The following is a 20,753-nucleotide window of genomic DNA, read 5'->3' as shown; positions in this document are numbered from 1 at the left end:
TCTAATTAAAGCATTTTGTAAAAGTTTAAAGTTTCTACAACTAGTACTTTTATAAAACGAAAAAAATTTAAAAACATTATTATAATCTAAAATTATAATAAAATTACTAAAATGTTTTCCAACTTCCAATGTATGTTTTAAATGTTATATAGGATAAAAAAAAATGTAACTATTGGTAGTAGGAAGAGACAATTATCTAAGCCAATAGATTTTTTTTTACAAAAACACCAAAAAAGAAACACCAAGTACTGATAATGATATAATTCAACCTACCGAGACTAACCCTAATGCTGGTGAACCATCAACGATATCTACAACCAGTCCTACTGAAATTGAGAAAATTGAAAATAAAACTATAAATATAGATAGTGCATTTGATTATGATATAGGCCGTTATTTTGGTAAATATATTAAGTTGAATGATTTCACTAAATTTCAATTGTTAGAAAATCCATGGCATCCATCCAATACATATAATTTTCCTTTCTCACTACATTCAAAAGGTGGTAGAGACGTTAAACATTTTGTTGGACTCCACATCTTAAAGCTCATCACTGGCTTGTCCTCTCAGATCTTCACCGTGGTCTTTATTGTAAGTATTTTGTACTTTTTTTTTGCGAATATGGATTTCACCAGAGTAGTAGTGAACTAGGAAAGTTAGTAAAAAAACCACTTACGTCATTTGCAAAGCTTTATGGTAAAGATGGCTACCTTACAACTCATGAGAACTCAAAGTATCATAAAGATGCAGTTAGTGCAGGTAAAGACTTTGTAATAATATATCATGCCCCTCAATCGGAAGTTATCAACCATGTTAATTATCAACGGTTAGCTAAATTAGAAAATCGGTCTCGTCTTCGTCCAATAATTGAGACAATTATTTTATGTGGACGGCAAAATATTTTTTTACGAGGACACAGAGATGATGGCTATGTTTTAGAACAAAATCTTAAGACAATAGAATCTGTTAGCAGTGTAAAGAACAATGGGAACTTTAGGGAACTTTTGCGCTTTCGAGTGGCCGCTGGAGATACCAAACTTGAGAATCATCTTAAAAATGCATTAGCCAATGCAACATACATTGGAAAGAACACTCAGAATGAACTAATAAATAATGCATGTGGCGAAGAAGTATTACAAAATTTAATTGAAAAAGTACGTCAGTCTCGGTGGTTTTCAATTATTTTTGATGAGACTACAGATGCAGCACATAGAGAACAGATGAGTATTTCTCTAAGATATGTACATAATAAGACAATTCGAGAAGATTTTATTTCATTTGTGAAGATGTTATGAGTCAATTAGGTCTGAAGATATTGAAGGAGAAGAACGGCGTTTGTCTGGAAAAGTTCTAAGACACATTGTTATTGATTTTTGTAAAAAGTATACATTTTAGCTGGAAAAAATGCGTTTGGATTGGTACAGACAACCGTGCAGTTATGTCATCGGAGATAAATGGTGCTATTTAAGAGATACGTAAAGTAGCAAGTTATGCAAAACGTTGTCCCTGTATGAACCATTCGTTAAACAACTCTCTTTAAAAAGCCTAATAATATATTGGCATGCCAGAATACTATAAATAAAATGAAAGAAATAATAGCTTTCTCGAATTCATCCGCCGAAATAACTAACGTTTTTCGTACTCTTCTTAGTCGATAATTTTCGGGTCTCTGTGAGACACGGTAGCAAGAAAAACATGACGGTACAATTCAGTTTTGTACTTGTTTTCCTGAAATATGCGAGGGCTTAGAAAAAATCACCCATTGGATTCGTTCTCTAGATACTTCAACAAAAGCACACTCACTTCTAAATACAGTAACTTCCAATGAATTTATAGTTACAACATTTACCCTTTCCGATGTTTTAGGAACAACACTTCCTCTTAGTCGATTACTACAATCTACTAAACTAGACGCTGTTTCCGCTATCGATGCTTATAATGATGTTACATCAGTTTTACAAACAAAACGAGAAAATGCAGATTCAGTTTTTCAACAAATTTTTAAAAAGGCACAAAATATGACATCCAAATTAGATGTGGAAATTATAAGACCACGAATAGTAAAAAGGTCAGTTTATAGAGCAAATCAACTTAATTTAGATTCTATTCCAGAAGTATTTTATAGAATTTCTATCTATATACCAATCTTAGATTCAGTTATAAATGATCTACAAAACCGCTTTTCGGAAGATGTCTTAAACTCCTTTGACCTACGACTTTTGATGCTAGCCACAATAGATTTTGAAGCATTAAAAAATCAGAAGAAGCAAATAAAACCAAACTAATTAAATAAATGAAATTGTCAGAGATTTACGGTGGTATTTTGAAGAATGCGATTTGTTTAGAAGCCGAGTATGATGTGTGGCCAGCAAAGTGGAATCGTGTGAAAATGAATAACGGCAGAATTCCAGAAACCGTTTTAGAAGTACTCGATGTTTGTGATGTTGATATGTTTCTCGCGATTCATACTTTGATTCATATTTTAGCAACTTTGCCAGTCAGTGTAGCAACGGCTGAAAGTTCCTTCTCGACATTGCGACGGCTTAAAACCGAGTTACGTACACGAATGGTTGAGGACAGACTCAATGGTCTCGCTCTTATGCACATGCACCGAGACATATCTATAGATTTAGAGCAAGTTATAGATAGATTTGCTAAAAATAAAAATCGAGAATTAGATTTTGTTTTGTAAAATGTAATGTAATTTTTTATGTAATTTTGATATGTTTATTTTGTATACTATTTTCAATTTTGTGTATTTTAATGACTAATGTGGGTAATATGTGGCACTAATTTTAATAAATATATTATTAAATACTAAAAAAAAAGTGTGATGTTTTTGCCCCCCCTCCCCAGAATCAAACTCAAGAGCCGCCACTGATTCGAGTTGCATTTGCGCTCTCGGCATGATAATGAATTGGCCACTTTTTTTTTTTTGCAGTGGCAGTTGTTGTTTTTTTACAAAAATGTTACAAAAACGGTGAAAATAAATAATAATATCAAAAAATTTTTACCATGGTTACCGAAAATAAAATAGTAATAATAATAATAATAATAATAATATAGGTACAAATGCTTTTAATTTTTTATGTACTTTTTTACTGACAAAAGTGGTACTAAAACCTTCAGCAGAGTGTCGGGTTTCAGCCAAGTCGGTTCAGTAGTTTTCTCGGTTAGCGCGGTCGAAGAAAAACCCTTACAATTTTATATATAGAATAGATTATATGATTTTTTTTTAAATTATTAATTTTGAGACGGTGGTTTCCAAAATGTAAAACGTGAAACCGTGGGCGAAAAGAATACAATTATTTTGAAGCGAAAAAAAGGTCATTTTTGGGCGAAAGAAGTTCCGTCCGTTCGATCAACGACCTACTTTTACAGAACCATTCATTATAACGTCCTTCTGGGGGGGGGTATTTGGGTCTGGAGTATTTAATGGTGTCATCAACCAAGGTCTCAATGCATACCCAGAATCTCCTGTAGATTATATTACCATAAAACATGATTATTAAAACAGATTTTTTTTTTAATTTTGTTATAACAATGTTTTGGATTCAATTAAATAAATCTACATTTGAGGAATCTTCACTACCTACCCAATAAATAATAAGAACACATCCCTTCATTATTCATTTGTTCTATAATCGTAGAGATAGTACTACGACACCAAATATAGCTGTCATGTACTACTAGGGTACTTAGCATTTACATTCATTATACACATATTTGAATCGCATATCTAGTAATAATCAAAGTATATTTAGAAAATAGGATAACATGATTTAATATTTCTAATTGATTTACTAGTTACACGTTTATGGAATGGTAATTTTTCCTGTTTACATATACATATATATGTTCCAGGTAAAGCCCATCTGCTTTAGAGGGTACTATTGCAATGTGAGTACAATCAATAATACCAATTACTCCCGGGATTCCATGTACATTAGTGAACCTTATTGTATTTTAAGTTGTAACAGTGTTACAGCAATTATATAAGTAGGTAGGTATGTAACATTATGACATAATATAATGTTAACTTATTCCTGCCTAATATGATTTAATATATACAATGTCGATGGAAATCTTACGTACTTAGATATTAAACATATTTAATGTATCACACACTTCAGTTATGCATTTACCAACTGAAGATTGACTCAGGGATGAAGCTCGATTTTCCCCAATGTCCTGCTGATACGAACCACTTGTAAAAAATCGTAAAGCCGTTAAAACCTAAATAGTGTAAAACTTTAACATATTACGCAGATATCATATAAGCTATGTGATATAATACTTGACGTCTTGGCTTGCTTTACGCTCAATACTTATAGCAGATTTTCTAGATGGGGTCTCAAGGTATGAACGGAGTTCACCTACTAATGCATTGACAAAAGCTTTTGTAAGTCTTCATTTTTTGACAAACGCTCTTTCAGTTAATACTATAAAATAAGTAATCTACCTATGATATTTTATTCATATAGGTACCTAGTAATAGTTTTTAAATGTTATAAATATTATAACAACTAGGAAAATTAAGTAAATTTTAATTTAACATACTATCGAATGGATTCTCAGCCACATGAAACCGAATGGTATCTTGTCTTTCCTCCATAATTTCCAAATTGTGAATAGCTTGGATGTAATTTAAATTAAGAAAATTTTCCATTTTCGTATAAATTAAAAATACACAAGAGACACAAGAAGTTTTACACGAAAAACTTAAAACATTGATAATAGTAATTAGTATGGTAAAATCACAATTAGTGTAGTGGATACCTACTCTAATAAGTTAATCTAAAACTTTAGAGTACCAATATTCAAAAATACGGTGTTTTAATCTTGCACTAATATTTGAACTAAAACATGAAATTTTAGTGTACTAATATAATTAGTAGTCTTATTTATAAATTAATACAAATTTGTGTATTATTTATTAGTTATAAATTAAATAGAATCATAATACATTATGATAAATGAGCATGCCTATACATCAGTCAGCATTTGCTACTGGTACCTTAGGTTGTACCACATAAACTGCAATACGGGTGTACCACAATAAATACATTACATATATAATATATATGTACTTAACATCACTAATATAATTTAGTTACATCAGATATATGAGGTATAAAATGCATAATCATTTAAACATTTATGTTTTGTGTCTCAAAATAATAATTTTATTTAGTATGCTGTATTTAGTTTTATTTTATATAATAATATAACATTTTTTTCTCAATATTGTACATTAGTATGGTTAACATGTGCAAAATAAAAACATTTTTTGATATTAGAAATGTTTTTGTTTTTTTTAAACTAATTTCAGTTTTTCAGCAAACAGGGCTGGTCCCAACATGTCCACATTAAACAGAATCCACTGAAGATACTAAATTATTAACATTTAAGATTAACAAAACTAGGAATTTAAAAAAAAATGATAACTGAATATTTAAGTTTAAAATCAACAGAAGAAAAACAATATACATATTCTAACATACCTATATAATACAATTATTACATAACCAATATTATACTACACATTTTGGGAATATATTGTTAAGAACTTGATATTATTCAATAAATATAAAGTTACACAAAGACTTGATGGATTGAAAATGTTTAAAATATTTAGCCATTAAAAAGAAAATGATTTTTGTTACTACAGTAGAGTTTCGCTAATCCGAACAATTTATATTTTGTACTTTAGTACTCATGTATATGTATATATTCGAGAATACCTAAATACCCATTATAAAGATATTATTTTTTCGATTAATAACAATAATAATGTGTAATGTAAAATTGTAAATCAATAAATTTTGAATTTGTATAAATACATAAAGTATTTTTTGAAAAATATTTATTTTAAGTTAAAAAAAAAAGTCTTTTTGTTTAATCCGGATTTTCGATAAACCGGATAGAGTCCCATCTAGTCCTGATTATCGAGACTCTACTGTAGTTAAAAATTTGACTTATCTCCAAAATGAGTGTTATAATGTCTCCAATTAGGCCATATACTTCTTTGGGAAAGAAGTTTAAGACATTGGGAGTAGTGTTGGCCAACGATATACTTTTAATTATATGTATATTAATTACTACTACTAATTATTAATAATAATTTACTATGTATTATAACGTAAATATAAATATAGAAATTAGATTACAATAAAAATGTTCACTCATTTTATTTAACACAAATATAAAATTGAATAACAAAATAAAATGATTATGACGTATCACAGCGAGCAAACAATCAGAACTGAATTTTTAATTTAGATTAAATTGCTTGAACTATTTCTTTGAAATTTATCACAAAGATGATCATAATTCATCATAATTTATTGTCTAGAAGATAAAAGTAATAAAAGTGAGCCTCGATTTAACAATCTCGATATCGCGATATTTTCAATAATTATTTTTAGATATCAATATCGAAATTATTAAAAAAATTCCCACGATATCAGTATCGTATCGAATTATAGATATCTTTGGCCAACACTTATTGGGAGCATTAAAATTACATTGTTGATGCTTCAGGTTTATAATAGTTTTAAAATAAAACACAACAGACGTTACATTTTTCACGTTTATCCCAATCCATGTTAACATTAACAATAATATTGCCTCGATCTAATGGTAAATTACATATTTCACATCTAAAAAAGCTATCCAGCATGCTTTTTTTGACATGATCATACAATTTTTTCTTTTTGGAATATTCCATAAGACAGACATCACAAGATTTCATTTTCTCATTTGTATTGGCAGGGATCATCCTTTAAAAAAAATCATAAATTATTTCATTAATACGGTCATAAACCAAATACCATGTTATTAATTTGTATAGTGATACATTATATTATTAAATTTATAAAAGTGTACAACAAAAAGCTTAATAATAGCATTATAACGTTATTATAAATATATATTATTTTAACTAACTACATAGTTTAATGAAATAACTATTATGTACAATTTTAATTTTGATTAATTAATAATTAATATTTATCTACTCTTACTGAATTAAAAATACTGAAATAAGATAATTTTATCTTATTTACATATCAAAACTGTTATTAGTAGGTAGTATAAATTAACTTAATAATATATTAATAATTAAAATACTATACAAGACAATTTAATTTAATTATATGCGGAATTCATGTGGCAGGTGATCTACCTTCATATAGGGATCAATGAATTCAAACCTTTTTAAAGTTAAAAATTAAACAGTTATTTAAAATTTACAAATTTTTAAGTACAGTTAGCGTTTTTTAATAACTGTTATAAACTTCAATAAAGTGTCTTGGGGTTAACTGACAACCATTCTTTAATAAGATGGCAGTATAAGAGGTCAGATGAAGTTTTGTGAATTTTTCGAAATTTTTTTTTATTTTAAGATACGACTAAATTACATTCTATTGCGATTGTCTAAGTGTTAGCTCCTATTTACAAATCACCAAGATTTTTTGTGTGGTTTATAGTCAAATGATTATAATGATTTTGTAAAACTTAAAATCATTTCCACTCATCTGACATAATTGTTGTTCCTGAGACTTTGGAATACTTATCTTTCAAATATTTGAAAAAGTGTAGTTAGTATAATTTATCTTTGTTTTTTACTGTTTGAAATGATTTTTCTAACTTCTTATACAACAAAAAAAAAAAAAGTAAATAATAACATTATTTTAAATCCAACCAATCTAAAAAGTTTAATTTTTAGGAATTATTTGTTACAAAGAAATTTATTGAGGTTCCAATGTTAATTTGTTTTCAGTTATTTTTGTGAAGTTGTATATTATTATATGAATAATATTTTGAATTAAAAAGATTGTTTAAAAGTAAATTTGATTCTAGTAATTGGTTCGCAAAGTAAAATATTTTAACATGAGAAAAAGTTTTTAACAATTGCAATAAAATGTATAGTTATTAGTATACATAATTTTCACTAATTAAGTTACATTTTTTTTTTTGGTTTTTATTTGATTCTTATAGACTCGGGGTCGACAATTTATTTCTAAGATAGTTCTAATAATTTGAACAAAAAAAATGTCCGAGGGCCAAAAAAAATTTAAACATTAGTTTATTAATTATAATGTATTTGTTTTTGCACACAATTTAAGACAAATTATTTAATTATTTATACGGTAATTATTGAGTAGGTAATTATATATTTTTACTAATAATAACACAATTTCATTCTTAAAAGTTTAATGTGAAAAATGACATTTCTTGTTTCAAACCAGTTTTTTAAAATTTACTCTAGGGGAACAACTTAACAACTAATCCGCAGTGTTTTCAAGGTAGAGATCAGTTAATCTTGAATGATATTTATTTTTTAAAAAACATCATTTTGGAGAATGAAGTTTCACATATGTATGCAAAGCCAAACATGGTAGCAAATCGTATGGCCAGTGTCTACATTCTAAAATGTACAGAAAACCAGAATTAAGGAAAAATATTTTTGGAGGTCCAGTTATTTCTTCTTTGCGGGCCTGACTTGGCCTGCGTGACGCCTATTTCCGATATCAATTGATGCAAATACAACAAAAAGTTCAATGAAAGACCACTTAATTCATCTAGTCACAGTAGTATTCCATAGTTTTATTCTAAACATAGTATTGGATTTCTATTTACACTAAATACTAGCTCATCTTTGTTTCTAAACCAAAATGTAAGGCTTAAAAAAGCTCTTTTAAAATAGTTAATTAATTTAAGCTCAAGTGAATTGTGTGATACAGACAAAAACTTCAATGTATGTTCTAATGTTCTACACCTCTTGATCCTATTTCCAATACTTTTAGTTCAGATTATGATGCTACTGAAAATCAACAGATAAATTCTAAATGGTTATGAAAACCATAAGATTTTTTTTCTTTTTTTATAAAATGGAAAAATTTTTAATACATATTTGTCATCGAATAATTCAAGATCAGCATATGGAGCCTCGTTACCCTCACGCACATACCTTTGAACTAGATAATAACTTCAATAATTTTGAAAACAATTGATTTTAAATGAAGTTATATTAAACATACTTAATAATCAAAATTTTCAAACAATAGTATGCTATTATGCTAATATAATACTTATATAAATAAACTATTATATATATATATATATACATATAAGTTCAAATTTCAAAGAATGTTTTAAAAAAGAATCATTAATATTATTTAGTACATTAACCAAATTAGAATTTAATATATTTTTTTTTTAAAATTATTTTAAAAATATATATTTAAGCTGTATTTTAAATACATTTATAAGGCGTTTATTATAAAACGGTAATAAAAAACTCACTTTAGTGAGAGTTCACTCAATAAAAATAATGGTTTACTGTTTTCTTTGAAAATTTTCTAAATATATAGGGAATTAAAAAATAGATATTATTAAATTGTCAAAATAGATTACCAAAAGATAATTTAATAATATTTATGAACACCTTAGAATTGTTTTCATCTCTAAATAATTAATGATTTAAATGTTACTTTTATGATATTACTATATAGTATTATATTATAAGAAACTCGAAAATCATCAACAACCATTTGAGTATTATGTATAGAAATAGATAATTATTGTCAACTTTTAGTAATTCATAATTAAAGTCATTCTAAAATGTAATACAAGTTTATCTGATGAAAATGGTACAATTGGTACATAAATATATAATTATATAGATTTTATGGACCACCAATCTTTTAAACCAACCATTAGCTTTAAATTATAAAATTAATTAAATTTTTTATGTGGTTTCCATCTTTTGATATTAAAATCAAATTAATATATATTTATTTTGAACTGCAATTTTTCTAATGTCTTTCTTAAGCAAAAGTCAATTAATTTAGCTAAGATACATTAAATTGGTAACATTTAATTTTACTCATATTTAAACAAAATGCTAATTAAAATCAATATTGTCAAAACATAAACAGTTTAACTTATATAAGAAGATTAACAGTAAAATTATTTAACTTACAAAATTCTATAACATTCATTACAAGTTTGATTCGCTGAAGATTCATTAATCTGATCATCAATATTGTTTTCAGTACTATCGTCTGCTTCATTTTTTATTGTTAGTGTCTGATCATAGTTTATTCTGTTTAGTACAACACAACATTCTTTCAACTGGTATCTAAACACAACAAATAATATTATTAATATAAAAAATCAAACTTTTATTTTTTATTGATCTTATTAAGCCTGCCAACTATGGTTATTAGCTATTTATAGGTTTTTAACTGTTTTAGTCTGGGAGTAGATACAATTGGTTGAACACGTGACAAGATTTTTACCTATACAATTCCCAGGTGATCACCCATCTGGAAACTAGTGGCAACGGCTGATACTTACTCTCAATTATGTTACATGATTAATTGCAAACACCGCTCCACGCCAACTAAATTTTTTAATTATTTTGTATATTCTATGTCTCTCTAAACAAAACTTTTAAATTCATAGATGTATGTTATAATACAAAATTCTATCAATTTTAAAAGGTGAAAAATGAGTTCATAAGATATGAAAAATGAAGAATGATAAGTTTGAAAAACACTGTAACTAATAACGAAAAGTACTGTAGAAAAGATAGAAATTTCAATGTATCGAAAACAGAAGAAATGAATATTTTCGTCATAATGGATTGATGGAATTGTTTATAAAAAAAAAGAATATAAGAAAATACCTAATTGTAGAGAGAAGTAAAATATGGAATGCATAAAGCAAAATATAGTCATAAGAAAATTTATTTAAATTATTTATTTATTTTATTTTTATTTTATTTTTAATTAATTTATTTTTTTATTTATTTATTTATTTTTATTATTTTTTATTTTTTTTTAATTAATTAATTTTTTATTTACTTATTTTTTTTTTTAATTTTTTTTTTAACCTAACAAAGAGATGATAAGGAATTTTAATAACAGAAAAAAATTGATAACTGCTAAAAATTCCATTAAAATAAAAAAAAATAATCTAATAATCTGGAAAGGTCTCAGATTTGAAAAAAAATATTAATATCTAATTTTAAAATTTCAATAAAATCTTAAATGATATTAGAAATGAAAAATATTACCTTTAATTTTAAAAATAAAATAAAAAATGCTCTTAAACCATTAAATATATTATACATCATACTAGTACCAAATGATCTTTGTAGTTCACGTCATGTACAAAATTCTATATTTGTTGCCATTACAGTTAAAATGAGTATTGAATTGAATAATAAATAAACCATTAACAAATTTATCGTACTGTTTCATAACTTATAAAATATAAAGACTATTTAACACAAACAAATTCTTTAAATAAATTATGAATATATTATGAAATAGTATTAATCTGTCTTCATTCAAAAATTTTAAATGATTAAAAATAAATTAATAATTTACTTAAAATTATACCAATTGTTATAAGAAAAAATATAGTATATACTCACTTTTTAATAAGTGCATCAATATTTTCCATAATGATGAAGTTATCTGTTGTTATAAATAACTGAATAGGTATAAAGTAAAACTCTTTACCACCAAACTTATTACTCCTTAAAAAAAAAAAAAAAAATGTTCAGTAGAAATTTTTATAGCAGTAATAATTTTTTCACTTAAAAATCGAATATTTATTATTGACGAGTAAACTTTATACTAGGTATATTAGTTATACATTTATTTTATGACTACCTATGATACAAAATTACCAAATAAAATTGTTTAAATGAAAATGTCAGTTATCCAAAAATAAATATTTGTATAGACTTTTGTTTGAGGTTCAACTACATATTAATAAATGATATATAGAATTATAAATGAAATGTATTAATAAAACATCTAAACCATAAACAAAATTCTAACACTAAAGAATCAAACTTCTGACTAAATTAATATTTTAGTACAGCGTTAATATCTTTTATTACCTATTATAATAACAATTATTACTTCTCTTGGATTACTATTTATTTTAATACTTAATGTACATACTTAAGTTATTTTTTCATTAAAAATAAAATTATTAGCTATAGATTATATTATCATATACACTCATGTCAGTAATATCTAAGATTTTTTTTAAATTACCATTCATTACAATAAATAAAAAATATAAACTTACAGCAAAAACAAATAATAACGGTGATATAGTAAAATGACAAGTACCGAGTAAATGGCATATAATGAGTTACTTACACATATTTATAATAGTATACCTATTATATTATTATTGTTGGTTAAAGACGTAACAAATATGAGAGATGAGATGAAATGTAAATTTCATTTTTAGAAGTGAATAAATAAAGGGTGAAAAAAGAATATTTTAATGATACATACCATAAAATGATAAGGTATAAACAGTTGAATTCAAACTTTATAAGCGCTATTAACAAAACTTTGACTTATCAATAAGCTACAGTGTAGGAGTGTTAGTTACTACAAATTTTCTCATAGGATTTCTGATAATTTTTTGAAAAACGTGAATTACAACTTACGAGCAGATGATAGTAACAGCTTGTTCAGAAAATTTTTGTTTCAATTTATGATTATTGAATTAAACCGTGACTAAAAAAAAATCATAATTCATAATAAATAAAACAAAATAAATATATACATATACCTAAATAATAATATGGATCAAATATGAAGTTAGTACTCACAATTCAAATAGACTATCTGACCGTCGAAGCGTCGAATTGATTATAAATGATAATATCATGGTTTAAGAAATACGGGTTACCTATCGTCAGCCCCTGAGCGTACAAACCAAGTTAGGTTAAATCTTAGATAATATTATACAGGTTAAATAGTTCATATTTCCACCACATGGGCACTAGTAGTGTGTTACATTTTCGAAGGTGCGCGGCAAAATATTTTTATTTTTTAAATATAAAATATATTATGATATGACCTTTTTACTTATTGAACCTCAAACCTAAAGAGTTAATTACTTTTCCACATTATTTTTATTATAATTAGTAATTATTGATAAACCTTCCAAGGGCAGACTTAGGTATGTGGTGGCCAGTGAGCGAAATACATTGTGGGGACCCCTTATGCATAAACAAGAAAATATATTTTTTTATTAAAATAGCATAAAACTGTGGAGGCCCCTGAGCTGCAGCCCACTCAGCTATCCGTCCCCTAAATCCGGCCCTGAAACTTATAATTATTATGGCTAACTAAAATGTTTTTTGTAATGAACATTGAACAGCACTATTATTAATTCAATTAGGTAATTTTACGATTATAATAGTTTGGAATATTAACTTATCTTTTCCACCTGGTTTAGAAATACTTAATCTACAATACACATAAATTATCCGGAAAATAATATCTTTCTTCTTATATTTTAGAATAGATGACACATTCTATTTCCATTCCATATTCATATAAATTATTCCTAACATTCTATGCATTTTCCTTATCAAATACCCTATATCTTTTTTTCATTTTTAAATATAAAACTCTTTCTACTTTAATAAACTTTAATACTATTTTATTATATTAAATACTTCCATTAAATATATTTTTCATACTACCAATAAAAAGTATTGTGAAAATTATTGAACTACAATAAAAAAAACCATAATACCTAGGTTAAAACAATTTATTTCTAGTAAAAGAAACAAAAAATAGTAGGTGTTTAAATTAGTCTTAAATACTGTTTTAAAAATATTTGAACATTATTTTTAAAGTATTTTTTATAACACTAACTTTAAATAATATTATATAACTTTAAATTAATACAATATTTTATATCATTTAAAATTCTACATACAATTATTAATGCTCTACAGATTTAGTGAAAATGAGTACTTAAACTATAACCCATATCTAATTTAGATAAGATACGATAGCTAACCTACATACTCCCTAATTAACTGCAAATTATGTCATCTCGGTAACATCACTAACACTGTCGAAGTTAATACGGCAGTACTAATTAAGTTAAATTATTAATATAATACATAATTAATTAATAGTTATTATTTTAACTAAAAAATATTTATAACAAATACATATTAAATATATTTATGTATATATAGGTATATTACTTTTTATTATATACACCACCCCCTCTTGGAAAATTTCTAGATCCACCCCTGCTGTAGACGATGTAAAATCATATCAGCATTGATATCATATTATCATCCACAAAAAATGACACTGATATATTTGTTAATAGTGTAAGACATGTAACTAGATCATAAACAAATAACACAAGTCTATAAGAGAAATATTCGTTAAAATTGCAAGCATACAACTGATTCTTCCAGAATATGATAATGATAGTAATACACAATTTAAAAAAAATGGTTAAATAATACAATGTTTCTTAATAAGAGTAATTGAAATTTAACATTATCTTGAAAATGATGAAAGTATTAATTTTATTGAAGATTTTATCTCAAAATCCAAGTTGATACATCTAAAAAATATTAGTATTTGTTACAGTAGCATATTATTACAGAATAGATTAAATCAATATTATATTCTTGAGCACAAAAGTAGTTACTTATGACCAAATTTTTAGTATAATACTAAATAATTTAAAACAAATGAAATTTAACTAATTCAAAAAATTATTAAACTTCTTTGATAAACTGTAATTTATATTTTAGGAAATAAAATAAAAAAAAATAAAAGGATGTTCTAATAATATGTCAAATGACTCATAGGAAAAAATAGTTAAATTATTCATAAATGAGTTAGTGAATTTCAGTAATAGACAATAGGCTTTAAAAGTCATACGTAAGTACATGCAACAGATACCATAATTTCAGCGTCTTGAGATCAACCAAAACTTTTATTTTACTTGCTTAGGCTAAAACGAATGCCAACAGATTAATTATTTACACTGTTGATTACCAACCTTTAAAATATTTTTACTGAATATTCACTAACTATAATTAAAAATATTGATATATTATTTTAAAAATGATATAATGAATTAATAAATTTAATAGAATAATTTAAATTAATGTATTCATATAAGTAAAACAAATTGAAAAATTTATAATTATTTGTGGCATATAGACATAATTATAATTATAATTTTAAAATAACATAATATAATATAATGAGGTCTATAAACTTAAATATTTATAAGTTAATTACATTATATGTAAATTATTAACACAACTAAGCATTATTAACAATGACATTTAATACTATAGACAAACATGATAAATATTTAATAAATTTAGTAGACTAATTATGTTTACAATTAAAATGTTACTACTTTTTTTTAACAATAATATTATATTCAACAATCAAAAACATTGGAAATACAAATCGAAATTAGTAACTGTCATAAATATAGGTATAATAATTATATTATACAATTAAGTTAATAATATTAATGTTATAGTATAAAATATAATTAATTGTTATTAATACAAGAAATTGTAATTTAAATATATAAATTTATTTGAGATAAATAGAATTTATTAAAAATTTTATGTTTAAAAATAATTTAGTATTTTATAGCAATGTAGATTACAGAAACTGCTATCATCACCAATTATCAATAATCATTCAACTGTAATATAATTTTTTAAATCGATAATCGTTTTATGGAACAAAATAAGAACACTTAACATTAATTAACCCACTGATTTTTAAATATTGTAAATCATTTTACCTATAGATAGTGGAAGCCAAGAGGCAAGAAGTATATAAATATGTGTACAACTTGATGAGGATGTAATAGATTTATAACATTGATTAAATTTGTCATGCATTTGTTTCATGGGAAATAGCTTTTAAGTTGATCTTTGATTTTCATCTGCCAGCAATTTTCAACCAATATTTTTTTATATTTTTTTGAACTATAATAAAACTTAATAAATATTTTCTGATATTAATAAAATATAATGCTAGAATATATAACAAACAAAACAAAATACTAATTAATTAACATTTCCAACTTTATTTTACTGTGATAAAATGGTAATAAAATAATGAAACAATGAAAAAAAAATGTACTTCTAGTACATAATACTTTAATAACTTCACTTATTTGAGTGCTATCCAACAACAAATGAGAATTTAGAAATACTTCACTGTTTGAATTACTGAGGGAAGTGTCTATAATATCTGTTGTTTTAACAAATTATATTTAAGTAAAAAATTATACTCTCATTATTTAAATAAATTACATACTTAAGTAAAATTATATAATATAATAATATGTATATATAACAAAATAGTTACCATATAAATAAATTAAATTAAGACTTTTCTAAAATACGACAATGCTATCATTATAACTAAATTCATTTAGACCTAAAAAAATGTAAATACTTTTTATCCTATACCAGATGGGGATAATAGAAGATATTACTTGATTACTGTTTTGGTCTTGAAAAACTGTTACTGCTGATGGAGTTTGCTAAAAATAATAAGTAACAAATAATAGATTATTAATGAGATATTGAATAATATATTAATATTTCATAAAAAGAAAAAACTTACATAGTTACAACTGAAAAAGTGCTCATATGAAAGAAGGTTGTAGACTTGTGGTTATTTTTTGAGTTTCATAATTTGAATTAATTTTCTAAATCTATTTACATTCTTTCTCCCTTAAATTTATACTTTGTTTTTCAAAAATAATCTGAAATTCAGTCCAATAATTAATCCTCAATTTATTTATATCTGATAATGATATCTACTAATAATGAAACTAAAAATGTAAATCTTATGAAGCTTATACTCTAATAATATCAATGTTTGAAAATTCATACATTGTTGAGCACATTTTGTCATACTTCAAAATATTTACACTGCAAAGTATTAAGATTATTTTTCAGTTATGGACCGTGGACCGTGGTAACTAAAATTGCTATAGGCCCTCTTCATTCGAATGAATTGTAGTCCCAACTTCTACTTCACTTTAATAATGGAGAATATTATTGATGTTTATTATCGAGGCTTAGAAATTTTAGCACTATAACAAAAAATTATATTTACTTTAAATTATTGCTTTAATATTCACTTAAAATTACCAAAATAAAAACATACAAAGTTAGTAAACATACAAGATAAAAATTTCTATGAAAGAATTAAATTTTTTTATATAGAATATGGTAGTAGGTATTTAGAAATTATTAGGTACTTTATCTAGCTCTGGAACATAAATACAATGAATCCAATAATAAAATTGCAGTACATTACGCCTGACATAATTAAAAGTAACCAAATTGTTGGAATTTATAAGAATAAATTGTCTTATGTGATCAGCAATCACAACCAATATAGTAACTACTATTTGAAAATCAAAATGTGTTTTTGTTCACGTATTTGTATACTTTATTGGAATTATATTGTTTATTTGTATTATAAAAAATATGTTTATATAAAAATAGCATTTAAAACTCTATGTTGAAAAAATAGCACTATAAACCGTAAACATGCATAAATTAACAAGAACAATTTTTATATAGCATTAGAAGTGCGAGAAATTTGAATTTTAAGTTTGATGTTCTGTGACTTATCAAAAAAGTATACGTTTGCTAAAACTTCCAAGCCCTGTTATAATCATACAGTTATATTGGGGCAATATCAGTCTTACAATAATTTAGATATTATCAAAAATGTAAATAACATACAACACAATAAAAGTTCATGTATATAGCATACAATGAGCTTAAAAAAAAATAGGACCTATGAATATGGACATGAATAGTAATAATTATAATACAGGAATTTATTTTGAAATTAATTTTCAATATTTAGTTAACAACAATTGGGATACATCATTATCAATAGTCAAAAAAGCTAATTTATTTATTTATTTCATTCCTACATTTATACATGGAGTAGGTAATCAGTAGAACTTTGTTTTCAACAAAAATATTTGGCAAAGTTACATTATTAACATTTATATATATATATATATATATATATAAGGTACATACAATCTGTGCCTAAAGTACAACAAGTAATAGTATAACATGAAAATTTGACGGAAGAAGTCACCCAGTGGTAATATTATCAAATTTTATTAGCATCAAGTTACATTGCAACCATAATTAAAGATCACAGCCGTAGTCGCAACTAGTTTAACAATTATCACAAGTTATTGAAAAATATCAAAATTTGAATTAAAATAATGAATTATTTAAATTAGGTATCTAAATGTACATAACAATATAATTCAGAAGAATGATGAAATTAGTCATTTGAATCAAATCTTTTGGTAACATAACTAAGAACATTGTGTTTAATAGGATTTAACTTTTTCAAATCAACTCTACTGATTTCTTATCAAACACATTGACAAATTTGCTTATTAGATATATTATTCCAACTTCTATGCTTACAAAAAAAAAACTGTAAATAAACTTAATTAAAACATTAGACTAAACACGTAGGTACTGTATTTAGGTAGATTTATTCAAGAATTGTAATTGGGTAGGTATGTATAACATTAAAATGATATCGTGATCAGAGTAAATATCACTGTTTTTAAATAACTCACCTATTCTGTCCATGTTTGAAATTTGTCAGGGAAATGAGTGATCGGTAAAAAGTTAACAACAGACAGCAACCAGGAGGACAGTAGTGAAATACACAAGGTGAGAGATATAACAATGAACAATAATTTCGATTTCCATTAACTGTTTTTAATAATATAGATAGAAGCCAAAAGGTAAACAGTGAACACAACGGTATTTATATGGACTTACAACAATTTATATTCGCGATACTGATAATAATATGGTGCTGCCTGCAGGCTGAATACTAGATACGTATAATGATAATATTTTTTCAAACGATTACTGGTAACCAGACTGATAATATGCCATCACTTCATAAATTCCCTCCATAGTCGACAACCGGGTTAGGACGCTTGGTCATATTGGTTTTCGACAGCGTCACGGTGACGATCGATCGATTCCTTGGTGTACTGCTCGCAAACGACACACGCGTGTAACCTCCGTAGGTTTTTTGTGTCTCCACACGTATACATCGAAAACCTCGAGACCATCCGTCAACGAGCCGCTTCCAGTGGCGTCATTTAGGGGAGGGGCAAAGTGAGTATTTGCCCCTGTCTGATTATAGAAGCAATCCGATAGGCTGGTGCCGGGTAGTTGCCGTTTAACCATTATTATATTTTATTAGCTCAAAAACATGGGTATTTTATGATATTGTCAGAAAATATTTTACTGTGTACTATGAAATGTACTGTTATTAAGTATTTATTTTCGAGAGCTTGAAAACTAGACGTGTATTTATTATAATATATTATACTACCTTGTGTTGTACACGTTAATAGTCGGTATTTTTAAACTTAATATAGGTACAATAATATCTATACTGATATAATATAATAACGGATAAGAAAGGTACCTACAACGGCTACAACTTTATCTTAATGTTATAGAATTTTACATTAGAGGAAAGTAACATCATTTCACATAATATATTTTATTATTTTATTGTAACATTCAATTTTGAAGGCGTGTCGTATATGCAATTTTAATGAATATATTATATAATATTAAAAATTTTGTAATTTACTAGAAAACCCATCACAGATAAAGTATATAGTATGTATATATATATACCTACTTCATATTATATTGTTGGTCCATAGAGGCATAAACTTCGATTTATTATAATTATTATTGGATATTTGACGTAAATCTTTAACAACCTATGCAGACATGTATTTTTATCATTTTCCATCTCATAAAAGTTTTAACGCACTATAGAAGTATGTTTTCTTATATATGATTTTTTTAAGTAAAAGAAATTGCCGGGAATTTTGTTTTGTAACGTTTCAATTTATATGCAACAGTTTTGAAAGTTAGGACCTCAACAACTTCACAGCGAATTGACTAAGCTTTAGACATTGTGTAATTTTTGACAGATCGTGTGATCGTAGTCTTGAATATGGAAAATTAAACTGTTATTAATTAAATAAATAATACCTATATTATATTACTATTTACTACCACTACCACAACATAATATATTATTTAATATTCATAATGAAAAATATAAATAATTACTTTTATGAAATAACATTATAATATTGCTAATACTCACTATAATTGATTCTATTTTTGTTATTTCGTAACGAAGATGTATACATGTTAGGTTAGGTTAAGTTATAATCCTATAAGATTATGAATATTATGGTTTTATTTTTAGAGTCGAATATGGCAATAAATTTAGATTCAAAATTTGAGTTTTTGGACCCGAATTAGCCTTGAAATATTTATAAGCAATCGGTTATATTAAAGACATGTACAAGGTTCAATTTATTAGGTAATAAAAATTGAATTTTTACGATATTTTATCGATTTAGGCATCTAAATTTCTATGGTACTATTATTGTAGTACAGTTATAAGATGACAACATACGTACTATGTTGACATCGTGTTTCCAAAATAAATGATAAATTAAAAATCGACAATTATTGATATACTAACTATATAAGTTATAGTAAGGTATATAAGTATGATATTATAAGATACCTATTTTAATAATTGATACTTAAATTAAAGTTAATTACCTTTTATTAAAATATAGATCGTTAAAACCATACTATGTTAGGTAAAGTGTTAAGAATTATTTATATAGGTAGGTACCAAGGAAATATATGAATTAATTACCTTTTATCGTATCTAGATAATTATATTATAATGTTCAGCTTAGATAAAAAATAGGCTTATTTAGATGATAATTTTAATATTATAGAGATACAAAATATTATACTTATAAAATAAATGACACAAAG

At 25.3% G+C, this 20,753-nt stretch overlaps 1 protein-coding gene across 3 annotated transcripts; it reads right to left on the bottom strand.

Annotated features, from left to right (window-relative positions):
- Positions 1–5,170: 5,170 nt before the first annotated feature.
- Positions 5,171–19,179, bottom strand: LOC114124619 (uncharacterized). 3 transcript variants are annotated; one of them, XR_007605985.1, is made up of 8 exons: positions 18,485–19,179; positions 16,749–16,951; positions 16,477–16,618; positions 12,657–16,393; positions 12,492–12,561; positions 11,451–11,555; positions 9,990–10,148; positions 6,580–6,783 (listed from the first exon to the last, which is right to left on the bottom strand). XR_007605985.1 is itself a non-coding variant. In XM_050206758.1 (5 exons), exons 3-5 carry the CDS (start codon positions 11,477–11,479, stop codon positions 6,558–6,560), a joined length of 414 nt encoding a protein of 137 aa, XP_050062715.1. In that variant the 5' UTR covers positions 11,480–11,555; positions 12,492–12,561; positions 14,055–15,154; the 3' UTR covers positions 5,171–6,557. The 3 variants fall into 3 exon arrangements, 2 of the variants coding, with proteins under 2 accessions (XP_050062715.1, XP_050062716.1); XM_050206758.1 differs by lacking the exons at positions 16,477–16,618; positions 16,749–16,951; positions 18,485–19,179 and having other exon boundaries at positions 5,171–6,783; positions 14,055–15,154; XM_050206759.1 differs by lacking the exons at positions 12,492–12,561; positions 12,657–16,393; positions 16,477–16,618; positions 16,749–16,951; positions 18,485–19,179 and adding an exon at positions 12,119–12,476 and having other exon boundaries at positions 5,171–6,783.
- Positions 19,180–20,753: the final 1,574 nt, after the last annotated feature.

The sequence above is a fragment of the Aphis gossypii genome, chromosome X (genome assembly GCF_020184175.1).
Source record: "Aphis gossypii isolate Hap1 chromosome X, ASM2018417v2, whole genome shotgun sequence".
NCBI lineage: Eukaryota > Metazoa > Arthropoda > Insecta > Hemiptera > Aphididae > Aphis > Aphis gossypii.
This window is presented reverse-complemented; position numbering and strand designations above follow the sequence as displayed.